Genomic DNA, 13,006 nt, shown 5'->3' with positions numbered 1-13,006 from the left:
ACCTGTTGAGTTCATAATGAACATCTCTTTTGGTCTTAGATTCTTAAAAAGTACTTTAATTATCAACCTAATTTGAAATCTAAGCCAAGTGATGCAAGTGAAACAAAAAAATTTTGTGTGCAATGATGAGGTAGCACACTTTTTTCTTTCCACTTGCTTTTAAGATTATCTTTTCCCTCTCTTCTATGGCCCTGACTACTATAAAAACAGACCCAATTTAGCAATTTGAGCAGCCTGAAGCAGAGTAAAGCTAGATTAGCTCATCTTCAAATACTTACAGAGCCTGTCATCATGACAGCAGCTGGGTCGATTGCTAGCTATCGATATCTGCATGTTCTCTAGCATAGGAAAGGCCTGAGAAAGAACATGGAGCTGTGTTAATTGCGTCACATGAGATAACGTGTTCCAAACCATTAATTTAAATCTGGCTTCCAGTAAGCATGGCCAGAGCTGCCCGAGCTGGCTGTCTGTACTCAGCCTTGGTGATACGTTGGTGTGTGGTGTGCTATTGAGAGCTGCCGACTCAGCATGCCAGGCCTTCATTCAGTCACCTGGTGGGACTGACTAAGAGAAAAAGAAAGGAAAACAATAGAAACCTCAGGAGTTACAGTTGGTAAAGCATGCAGGAATAGTTTTATTTCCTGTAAACGTGACAGAGTAAATTGTTTCTGTCATTTTTTTTTTTCAATATATCACATAACTGTTTGGGATTTTTAGTTTCTAATTTAGATTGTACTTGTCAATAAATGCAATTAACTGACAAATAACATGTCCAGTGTTGTTGGCACAAAGGCAGATACACTATTGGTCCAAAATATGAAGGCATAAATTCAAACATTTTGCATAACACAATAGAGCAATCTTTTCAGCTAGATTCTGGAAAATTACTCCCTCAAAATTAGTTGTTATGTACTGTCATAGTAACAACACCTAGGAAACACAGAAAGACTAATCATTGAAAGCAGTGGATTCTGTGTGTCTTAACATCTTCAAAGTAAGATAAAATGCCCCTTGAAAAGCATGCTTCAAGTAAGGGCAAGTTACTGAGCTTATTTCAGAGAAACAAGCTAATATTAAACGGCTTGTGCTGGCTGGACTAGATGATGCTATGGGACTTCTGGCTTAAAATTATGAAAACTGGAACTATATTTACCCTCTTAAATACTCCAAAGACTCCTCTCTCTGTCAAGAGAAATAGCCTTTTTTAAAAAGTCAGGTCGAAGACACTGCCCTGGATTAGAAATTGAACTGCTGAAAGTCCACCTGCACGAAAGGACTGAGCAGGGAGTTGTCTTCATTAACTATTTCACCTTCAAGTCTGAGACTATGGAGGCAGAGTAGGGTTGGTAGAGTGACCTGTGTCAACAAGGCTGGCAGGGAGCGGGGGCTGTTGTCCTACATGAAGACTGGCCCCTTCTGGAGGGGCCACATGCTGGGCCAGCTGGTTTTGTGATGATGGTCTCTCTGAGCCAGGAAGAATATTACTTAATGTTAATAAAAAGGTAAATCAATTATTGTTGGTGAAAGAGAAACAAGAGTAAGCCAGCTACCCATTCTCTGCCCAAGATGACACAGCACGGGCACTCTTCACTGGAGCGTGGCAGGAAGGATGATGTGACATCGTCTCTGGCCACCCAAGCCAGTCTAGCAAAGCAAGTGTCCACAGAGATGTGTGAGCAGCTGAGATGTGTGTCACTCTCCAAGGGACAAGCAGCACGGGAAGGGTTTGATTCCTGGTCCCCAGCTGCGGGTCACACACCCCATGGCTGAGGTAGCAACATCTCCTCCTCCCACCACCTTCCTGCTGCAGCAGCTCGGTGTTTGGCAGCCGGTGTCTCTCCTGGGTACTTGGCTGGCACCTCCAGTCAACTCCCAGTAGCAGCACATCCATCCTTTTAAAAGTACGTTGCTTTTTGTTTACATGCTAATAAAACTGCTTTAATTGTGCCCTTAGAAGTTCCTGGTGTGTGAGCAGAGCTCCTTGTGTGGGGCAGTCCCAGGCACTTCTACCACAAAGATCAGGCCTTCTCAGGATCTCAGCGCAACCTTTGGACATGGATTTACAGGCAGGTAGAAACAATTTGTGCAGAATGTTCTAAAGAGCAAGAAATTAAGTAACTGACTAAAAAAAAATGGACCACGACATGAATTTTAGAAATTTCTGCCAGATACTAAGACGTGGTGGGTGGAGCTGCACACACCTTTCCCCTGCATCAGCAAAGCATCCCAGGCAACTGTATCATGCAGGTGGTTTTCCACCCAGCCAACCTCGACGGTTTTTGTCAGTGGCCTCCCAACAAGTTTTACCACTGCAGGAATTTCTTTTCAAACTCTCCTGTAATCCCCACAGAACAACTCATCAAAAAGCCACAGTGCTTTGGGCAGGAATAGCTGGGCATGAAATACAGAGACGGGGAAACAAAACAGTCTCGGGACAGAAAAGACTCAACCACAAGCCAATTCAATCTCCTCTCTAGCGACCCTTGTCTGCCTCACAGTGCTCATGCTGGGAAATGCCAAGACTTGCTGCAGTAGTTCAAGAAAACAGCTTTACAGGCAGGTCATTGACACATAGGTAAGAGAGCAGCTGCATTTGGCCGTCAGGAGAGAAAACAGCACAGGGAACATTTCTCACTCTGTTTCTCCTCTACCCTGTCAAAGTCACTGTCAAGCAAAGCTCTAAGGAAAGCATGAGACACTTCCCCCTGCTTTCTATATGTGGGCACCTTTCCCAAGGCCCTAGTGACTTCTTCGGACAAGTTCATCACTGAGTTCAAAGTCCCTAAATGGCATAGAGTAGAAAAAGCTGGATTTAATGTGTTTTAAATCAGTAGTTTTCAAAAGGGAAGGTGTTATGAAGGTGCTATTCTACGAGTGTCTCCTATACATGTACAATATAGGATTGTATTATGCATTTTTATTTGTATTTTTTTTACCAGGAGCAGTTCAAATAATTTATTTGATATTAAGCATGGATCTTAACGTGTTTTATAACTAGTTAAATCTCACAAATGCAAGAGAAAATAACGTAAACCCTTCAAGCTCCTCTTCTAGTTTTGCCTGAAGTTGCAGGTCATCTAAAGGCATGGTGTGTTCGAGCTTGGGCTTTCCCAGTTCAGCTTCTGGAACCCAGGAAATCTTCCCAGGGCTCCTCAGCCCTTTGGATTCCTTGTCCTCCCAAAAACTGAACTGCTCAATGACAGCAATATCATTGCCCGTTTATTTTGGCCCAGCAAGCAGAACCACGGCTAATCCGTAACCCGCAGGTGGACTGCGCTGTGGAACTGTGCACGCCTGCATGCGAGACTGCCCTCTGCGCCATCCCGGGGCCCGGTGGCACCGCCGGTCACCTCCCCGTCGCTCCCTTGGTGGCTGTTCACCAGCCGTGCCACAAGAGAGCGCTCTCGGCCGCGCCGCGGCGCCGCTCGCCGCCGGGCTGGGGACCAGCCGGGAGAGGCGCGGAGATCGGGAGCGCCCCGGGGAGCGATGGAGTCGCGGAGCGCACGGTGCATATCCAACTACATTCGCCGTCATCGCCCGATTTCCTACATTTCCTGCTTTTTCTCCATCCGTAACACTGATCGTTGTCGCTAATTCGTAAACAGTCGAGCTGAAAAGCCCACTCCACATTTTGCGTCGAGTTTCGCAACCTGCGGTTCTCCCTCCCCGGCTGCAGGGGCAGGGCCGCCCCCGGGCCCGCCCGGCTTCCTGACCGGGCCCGCCCGGCTTCCTGACCGCGCACCTGCTCCTCCACCTCCGGCCGCATGCCGCGGCGGGGAGCGGCGGCCGCGGGCGGGCGGCCGGCCCGGAAGGAAGTGACGGGGCAATGCCGCCCCTGCTAATGGCCGCGGCCCCGGGGGGCGCCCCCGCGGCCGGGCAGGGCTCGCCCGCTCCCGCGGCACCGGTCGCAGCGTCACCCGCTCGCTGCAGGTGACGCCAGCGGCCGCCCCAGTGGCACCGCCGCTCTGTCACCGACGGGGCGGCCCCGCCGCGGCCCCGCCCCCCGCGCGGCGGCCTTAGCGGCGGCGGCGCCCGGCGAGCAGATCGGCGGTTGGCGGCGGCCCCGGCGGGATGACGGCGGCGATGGGCACGGAGCGGGTCCGCGATGGCAGCTGCCACTTCCAGCGCTCCCGGCTCCTCTGGATGATCGCCATCATCTTCGGCATGGTCGTCCTCGGCGTAAGGAGCGGCGGGGGGGTGCGGGGCGGGGAGACAGGCCCTGCAGCAGGGCCCCGTCACCTCCGAGCGGGGGCTGCAGAGCTCACGGGCCGGATCGGGCCCTCCCGTGAGGGTCGCCGAGTCGCCGCGGTGGTCCCGGCGGGACACGCAGGTGCGCGGCGGGGCTTGCGGAACCGACTTCCTCGGTCGGTGCTCATTGAAGCGCCGCTGTGTGACACGAACCGGGAGGAAAGGGAACCTGAAAACGCCGCTTTGGCCGGCGCAGCTTGTGGGGTAGCTGTACCAATCCGTGAAGGATGTTCAGGGAAAAAGATAAAATACTTGAATTGGATTGCAAAGCAAAGCAGGCGGTGGCACCGAGGACAAACAGCATCCCCGGGTACGAGCACAGCAACCCAAGCGCTGTGGCTCGCACTGGTTTGCATTGCAGGCAGCCTGTGAAAGTGTCTTCAGCATTCACAGAACTGAAACCACGCTGTGCATCAATAAGACTCACCCCAGGACAGCTGTGGGCTGTATCAGTAAACAAAGTGCATTTACGAGGGATGGCTTTAGTTACAGACTACAGTAATGGGTTAGTGTTGTTGGAAAACAGGCTAGTTCAGTCACCATGTTGTCTTAATTAATAATGACTTCAGCTAAAATAGGTCAGATTACTGGACTGAGGAGATTAGTGACAGTTTTGATATATCTGACAAGTTTATGAATCTCATCCATTGACTTCCATGTGTTTTTATTCCATTTGCATGGATTTTCTACACATACGAACCACCAACTGAAAAAGTGACAATCAAGGCAGGCCAAACAGCTCACAAAGGAGCTTCTGGATTACTTCAAGAACCAGAGTGATCTTGAAGTAAATTCCTTATTTAAATCCACCATGTTGCCACATCCTTGGCATAGCCAAATTTACATATACTTAGAAACTGCAGCATTGATACCAGAGGAAAAATAAGCCAGTCTGAACTTTGGTGCAGCTTTGTGTTTACCTTACATGCCCGACGGACTCTAAAGCGCGCAGCTCCCTGACTCCCTGCTTCTCCTCCAGAGCTTGCTACGATACAGGTAGACAGCGATGAGCACTGCAGACAGCCACAGGAAACATACCCTACACTGTGTGCACCTGGTCTGGGGCTTCATGCTCAATTATCTTCTATGCCCCGTTCAAAATAGAAGAAAATCTGTTATTTTATTTTTAATAAAAAAAGAATACCGATCCCTTAGGTATAGATAGTTAATCCCTGCTTCTCAGTCTAGTCATTGTTTGAATTCTGCAGGTCAGGTGCCTCAGATTAACTTCTTTGAGACAGAGACAATGTATTTTTTGCTGCTACCATGTGTAATGAGCTTACAACTTAAATGCCACTTAATGTGCAGATGCACTCTTAGTACACAGATAGCAACCTTAAACTTATCACTTGGGCATCTTGTATGTCAATGAAAAGAAGTTTCCTTGGTTTGAGTCTTCTTAACTAAGCGTGCTTCAGAAGGCCAGTGGTCTTGTTGTTGAAGAATATGCGTCTTGGACAAGGTTAATGGAATGAAAGAGTTGAAATACAATGAAAAGGTGAGCCCCAAACCATGTTTGACAAACATGGAGGGCAGGAGGAGTAAAAAGAAAGCTATTCTGAAAGTTAAATTTATAATAATTCTACATTGAAATACGCTAACAATTTTTTCTTTTTTTTTTTTTTTTCAAGTGGGTAACGCTTTGGCCTTCAACTATACCTTATAGATATTTGGGAATATTTGGTACCTTCCTTAATTATTTAGTTGAAAACCATCACAAGTGGGTATGCTATGGGTAAGTTATATTTGACTATATAGTTAATTTTGCATCTCTCCTGTTACCTCTCTCTGACTCTTCTGCTTAGTCTGTGTTAACAAGCTTTCCTGTAACCCACTTGTTAATTACATTTAAAGAGCTCTCCTTTCAAGCTCATTACAACTAAGGGCATAGGGTAATGAGTATGTAGGAGACTAGACAGGCTAAGACCAGTATAAAAATTTAAAAATTCAACTTAGAATTTGTCATCTGTGTTGTTATAGTGAGAAAGGAAAAAAGTAACATACTATTTCTGGAGACAGTTTCTAGACCATATGTAAACTTTGATTTGTAAAACTTCCTAAAAGTGGGTCTTCTGTCAAATTGTTACTCAAGTAGTCTAATTCTTTCTTTAGGAGTCTTCTTTTTCCAGCTTCAATTAAAGAACATTTTCTACCCTGCTAGTAACTTACCCTGATCCTGTCTACATGAGAAATAACCTGCCGAAGAAACTACATAGTGCAAAGTTTGACTGGGTTACAAAATTGAGGTTTTGTTATTTTAATTAACAAAAGAGGTGGAAAACACTTCTCTGTAGCCAGGTCTCTCACTTGCTGACTTCTTGTAAAGATTGGCAGACAGCAAGGCTTTATTGTTTATTTTACCATGCACTGTGTAGAAAAGATAAACCTTCATCTTTGCTCAGAGCATCCTTTGCTGTAGCAAGGTATTGAATTGATCCTAACTGAATCTCCTGTTTAACATTTTTGGTTTTTAAGAAAAAGGCATCTGTATGAAAATTTGCAGACCAAGTTTGACTGATGGAGTCATGTTATATGTTCTGAATCTATATACACAGTTGTTTTCATAGAACTAAATCTATAAAAGCTTCAGTAACTCATTAGGACTACTAAAAATACTTGTGTAAGTAAAAGGATAGATTTTGCATGCTTAACTAAGATTAACTTGTACTGCTTTCACTAAGCCTTCGGCTTTTGTCTTAATGTAAGTGCTGAAAGTTTTGGAAACATGCAGTAGATACTTGAAATGGCAGGTCCAGGCATACTGCACGAGTTATAGTTCTTCCTTCTCACTTTAGTTTCTTTTAAGACTATGTTGTTTTTTAATATAAGAAACACAGCTCACTTTCTAGGTTGAAGTGAGGCGTCACTTCTGTGCTTCCAGTTTTACATTGTCTGCATAATGCATCTTGGATACAACAGTCTTCTCCCTAATTTTCAACACAATAAAACATATTTTCTTTTTCTTAGGTTCTGGATATCCTGGTTGATTCACGTAGTAGAAGCCCTCTACAGTGTTAAGTTATGCCAGTAAGTTGTTCCCTCCCCTCACCCCAGCAGAGATCTCTGGAAAAGATTTCTGATACAAGTGACATAAGCTACGGACTGATTTTGGTGGTTGGCAGCAGCAATATTAGTTCAGAGGATACTGATAAGATCCTTGCTGCAATGGTAGTTTTCTGTCCTCCACAAGAGGTCAGCGCACATTCTGCTGGTGGTTACGGGTGTGCGGGGTGGCAGGAGGGCTGGCAGAACTGGCAGCAGCAGGTTTGCCAGAGCTGTCTGTCCGCCTCTGAACTCACTGCGGATCACCGCGCTTCAGGAGTTGGCGGGAGCAATAGACAGCGTAGAAATAGCCTGATATCTGATGAAGTTATAACACCCAAAGTTGTTACCTCATCAGAATTTTGAGATTGCTAACTACCTGCTTAAATAATTGCACCTATATTGTGTGAATACAGTTGGACACTTCCATTTGGAACTATTTAAGATCTTTGTATCTGCAGGTTTGTGCGATAAAATACTTTGACTAGTCAGGACTATAAAAGTAAGGCCAACAAAGTTTTATGGTAGGATAACATATTATTAGGAAAGGTACGCTGTCCAAACACGTAGCCCTTCTGTTCATTTGAATTTTGTTTGCAATAATTCAGAAGAATGTAGATAATGGTTTTCGTGCTTTACACAGAAGATGACTGGTATGTTTGCTATTGTAAAAAAGCTGGTTTTCCACTTCATTTAGTTCAGTTCACAGCTGTCTGTCACAGGCTTCTCAAGTAACATCTCTTGGAGGCAAAGGGATTTTGTTCCAAGGAAAGTTATTTGAGGTGGTTCTCAAGATAACAGAATATGGATGAACATTTTCTGCCTTCAGAATGGGAGTTAGTCATCTTTTTTTACCAGGCTCCAGTTTTAAATGATGTAGCTTTAAAGTTTTAACTCTGATTCTGCAGATAGATAGGTATATAGGCTTAAGGGGATTTTTAAGTACAAGGGAACTTGATTACCAGTGAATGTACCAAATGAGCATATTGTAATTAAGATAAGTTTTACAGAGTAATGTTAAAGCCCATAAGAAAGAGAGAGCACAGATTGCCTATCACTGTCTCTTGAGGCATACTTCTGTAGATTACTAAACAGTTATACTTTACTATGAGCACCAAACACTATGTACTTTTTACTGGTGATGTCTACTTATGAACATCACAAAGGAGGCATGAGGAAGAACTAGCAAGGAAGCAGATACAAATTTGTTCATCAGTAGTGGTACTGTCACTGGCCTGTATTTCTGCATGTGGTCTATTCAAGGAAGCTTGCTTTGCATGAGGAGGCACATTTCTTAATGCCTAGTTTTCCAGTTTCTGCACTCACTGGAAACACTGCAGCTGAGAGTAGAAATAAAATGTTTTCACAGCTGGTAAGACAGTTTAAGAGTCAACATTAAGAAATATTGTGTTGATCAACACTTGCTATGCAATCATTTTGTACGTTTAGAAGCTATGGAACAATTAAAAGCTGAATTGTTCTAGCAAAGGTCAGTAGAGGGAGCTCCCATGTATACTAGTGAGTTGGAGTTCAGTTCTGCTTGACAGAATTGTTTACTGGAAATGTGAAATCCATAGGTTTTGCTATCATTTTTATACTCATTCTTTTTCTCTGAAAATTTGGTAGTATATCTCAACATCAATGAAGTAGAGGAAAAAGTGACATATTTTTGTAACATATATAAAAATTCACATATGCCTAGATAAAAGTAACTGACTAGGAAGATCTCTGCTTCATAAATCAAGTTAGGTGTCTTCAGTCCCTGTACCTGTATTTTTCTAGCCACAAATTCAGGTAACAGTGCTTCTCCGTCCTGCATGGCGCAGTAATTGTCAAGCCTCTTTGCCCTGCTAGCATATCATCTGCCCTCTGTGACTACAGTCAACAAGTTCTATACAGGCTTGTGTTCTAAGGTTACTATTAAGCTACTCTAGTTTCTTGGTTATTTGTATATAAACTTCTAGGACAAGTAATTTCAAATAGCACAGACTGAGATTGCAGTGTATATATCATTGAGGAAATTGTATGCATGAAATCTCCAAAAGAACCTATGTTCTGTGGATGGCTTAAAATCCACTAAAATCACAGGAACTGGTATGTTTAGTTAGTACAGGAAATAAGTCTCAGTAGCTTGAAATTAATGGTGCTAAGTTCAAATGTTCTAGTCAAGGCTGATGTATCAAGGGTGGGTAGACATATCTATGCTTACTTTGTAAGTATCACAGTATAGTCTGTAATACCATAAGCTTTTTGACACGTTATGCTTTTGTTAATGTTACAGATCTAAAGGAATCACTGACCCGGTGGCTCAGTTTCAATGGTTCGTTCAGACACTTTTGTTTGGGTACGCTTCCTTTGGTCTCCTGGTGTGTTACAAACCTTCAGCCAAGAAGCAGTACTAGAAGACAGTGAAAGAAGTCGCTTCTCACGTTCTTCATCCTCATTTTTCAGAAAGTATCCTTATTTACATGTCTAGGTGCTGTAACTAGCTAATTACATTCCTACTACATGATACAGTGCCCTTCTACCCAAGTGACTCTCCTCTTACTAAACAAGACAATTATAATTCACAGGGCCCTGTGGATAGTTCAGTAGGAATTCAACCCTTCAGTCTTGGTACTGTCAGAGTTTAATCCCATTTATTATGCAACAAGACAAAAGTTGTTCCTCTGAAGTTTTTGACCTAGACTGTGTACCCTGTTTGTCAGTGACAAGTCCTTGACAGCCGGCAGTAGCAGTTGATAGAGTTGGAAGAGTTTCCTTCTACAATAGGGGGAGTTAAGTTACAAGCACAAGGCAACTTGCACCTGTTTTGTGATAGGAGTTAAATTTACCTATATTTTCTTTACAGAACCTTTTACTGGCTTTGTTGTTGTTGTTAAAGCCTGGTCTTTGTACTTTGTTTTGTGAACTTCTTCCACAAAGGACAGACCAGTGTATTGCTGCGGGCACATTAAAAAGACCGAGTCTCGGTTCAGGTTGAGGTGCAGTGTTGAGCTTGGATACATAAAGCACTTCAGCTTGGGTTAATACATGTGCCTTAAATTTCATGCAGCATAACCTCATCTTATGAATCAAATGTTAATCTTTGGTTTAGCATAGCATAAAGTAGTAATCCTGTAGCTTTGAGGGCAGCTTTTTCAAAAAGTAATTTATTATCCAAGAAAAAAAAATCAATTAGCATTCCAAACCCTAGTTGAAAATTTTATATTTGTGGATGAAATTGGGTGTGGTAAGAAAAGGTACACCAGCGTTTCCCACATGCTGGTGTTCTGAAATCTGTGGCTGAGAGACCATTTTAAGCATCCCTCAAAGCACTTCCCATATGCATAGTGAGCCTTTTATCATATTGTCTTTTACTTTTGAATATTTGAACAACAATTCAGCCTGTCTTATTTTAGTACTTTTATAAGTAATAGCTATTTAAAATACTAACTATGGCGTGGGGTGAAGTTTTACCACGCTACCTGTGGTGCTGCTGTTCTGGAAGAAGGGACAAGAAAAGGTTGTTCTTTGACAAAAGCTCCCTGAGGCAGTAACAAACTTATGCCTTGTGCAGTACCTACAGACTGTATCACTTCTGACAGAGAAGTCTTATTCAAGCACAAGTACATCAAGTTTTTGCTTTTAAGTGGGTACTAAAAGCATGGGGAACTGAAGGTTTAGAAATGGTGGTTTGTTTTTTAAATGGCAAACTGATAACATTTTGTAGAGAAGTAGAAGGTCATATTTAGTGGCTAGAAATTCAACTGGAATATCAAGAGCCTGAACTATGTTTTACTGTGTTACCTTTTATCTTAGTCTGTGACCCTGGAATAAAGACTTTAAAAAAAATAACTTGTTTTTCTTTTTAATTTATGCTAGAAATACTAGCCTATATAAATTACATAGGCATCATCTTTACACCAATGTCAGTATTCACAGTTGGAACATATAGGATCAGCTGGCTATGTGTGTTCCAGAATAAGTCCCACAGAAGTTTGGTACTTCTAACAGGGCAAGGCATTGATGTGACTTGTCTCTACAAAAAGAAAAGTCTCCATGGCACTAAACCACATATAGATATAATACTTAGTGTTTCAAGAGGAATTCTAATTGAATATTTAACAAGCATTAACTTAGGAAGCGATAAAAGGAATAACTCTGGTTCCACATTTTCTTTATAGTGTTCCTGTACAGAGGAAAAGATGTAACTTATACCAAAGTTACTTAAAAGTCTTTTACTACCTTTTCTAAATCTTTTTCTTCTTAATAGACTTTTTTTTCTATTCTTGTTTCCCACTATTCACTTTCGATTAGTGAAGCTATAATGAAGGTCAGTACTATGCTACCTTCCCCTCTCAGTGCCAGTTTGCACAACAAATATTTGTCATGCTCACCAGCACAGCTCCACAGCCCTTCCATGAGGCTTTGGAGTGGCTACAGATAAATCACAGCTCTGAGATGTTCATTGCTAACTGTTAGACTCCACATGAAGGCCTTCCTTTTACAGAAGCAATGGTAAAATCTTCCTTGGTACAGCCCAAGGGAGCAAAGAAATAAAATGTAGTCAACTTATAACTGCCTCAGTTAAAAAATACTTCAAAGTTAGAACAAGTTTTAGCCAGACATTGGCCTCAGCAGATTTTTTTGAAGCCTCTGGCATTTGTTTGGTTTATGTTTGTTTAGGTTTTTTATTTTTGTTTGTTTTAAGCTTGACAGCTCTCAGTAGCTTTCTGTTTGGAGGCTGTTGGGCATTGCTTATCAAACTTCATAGAAATGCAACTGCATTGGATTAATCTACCTCCAAACATTTTCCTACTCTTGCTTAGCAGCAGTTCACTTTTTCCACTTAAAATAAAGAAAAAAAAATGTATTTACTCTCAGCCCCTGTCCCAGGGCTGTGAGCAGCATGGGTGCCTGTTTTGTAACATTTTGAAGCCCATGAGATCTGCAACTCAAAATCTGAGAAGCATGGGGTAAACAATGCTGACCTGCTTTTAATGTAAAATAGCCTTGAGGAAAAGAAAGAAACCTGCAGAATGACAAGACTGAAAATAATATCAAAATATCATTTCTGAATATTTATTTATAGTGTCCCTAACATTGCAGCAAGATAAACATACCATAACACTTGACAAAATTGTTTAAAAAAAGCCAGTAGAAGCCTGAATCCAGGTCAGCATCTCACCGAGTCCATAAAAACACACACATTCATGGCTAGGAACAGGCTCCTTGCAAACAGCGCTGGTTACACCAGGCACAAGCATTTCCCCAGGCTCTCTGTACAGCAACAACAAAGAATTAATTACGTAGAGCTATTCTTTCCACTGCAATCAGAATACCCTTTCCACAACAGAAGAAGAAATCAACAGGAGCGTACCCTTGTGTTCTTACAGCAGCTCACAGGCTGGGCTGGGTGTCAAAGCATCTCCCACATCAACACCCAACCCACCCAGCCTGCCAAAAGAAAACACTTGCAAATTTCAGTACTTCACTGTAAAAAAGTGTTTCAGAATATTACTTCCCACCAAAAGGAAAACCGAATGAAACTTACAGAAAGACTTTTACTATTAAAGAACTCCACTAAATAAGAAGATAAATCACCAAGAAAAGCTGACATTAAAAAACATTTTTCAGGAGTGATATTTCTGCCAAGCAGGCTGTTGACAATACTGGAGAGAAATAAATACCATTTACCCATCTATTTCAAATTGAAAACATAAGAAACAAAACC

At 42.6% G+C, this 13,006-nt stretch overlaps 1 protein-coding gene across 1 annotated transcript; it reads left to right on the top strand.

Moving 5' to 3' along the window:
• Window positions 1-4,003: 4,003 nt before the first annotated feature.
• TMEM254 (transmembrane protein 254) lies at window positions 4,004-9,692 on the top strand (the record flags this gene model as incomplete). Its single annotated transcript, XM_080347631.1, has 4 exons — window positions 4,004-4,179; window positions 5,880-5,983; window positions 7,216-7,275; window positions 9,572-9,692. The coding sequence occupies exons 1-4, from the start codon at window positions 4,072-4,074 to the stop codon at window positions 9,690-9,692; spliced, it is 393 nt and encodes a 130-aa protein (XP_080203757.1). The 5' UTR covers window positions 4,004-4,071.
• Window positions 9,693-13,006: the final 3,314 nt, after the last annotated feature.

The sequence above is a fragment of the Nesoenas mayeri genome (assembly GCF_963082525.1).
Source record: "Nesoenas mayeri genome assembly, chromosome: 7".
Lineage (NCBI taxonomy): Eukaryota > Metazoa > Chordata > Aves > Columbiformes > Columbidae > Nesoenas > Nesoenas mayeri.
This window is presented reverse-complemented; position numbering and strand designations above follow the sequence as displayed.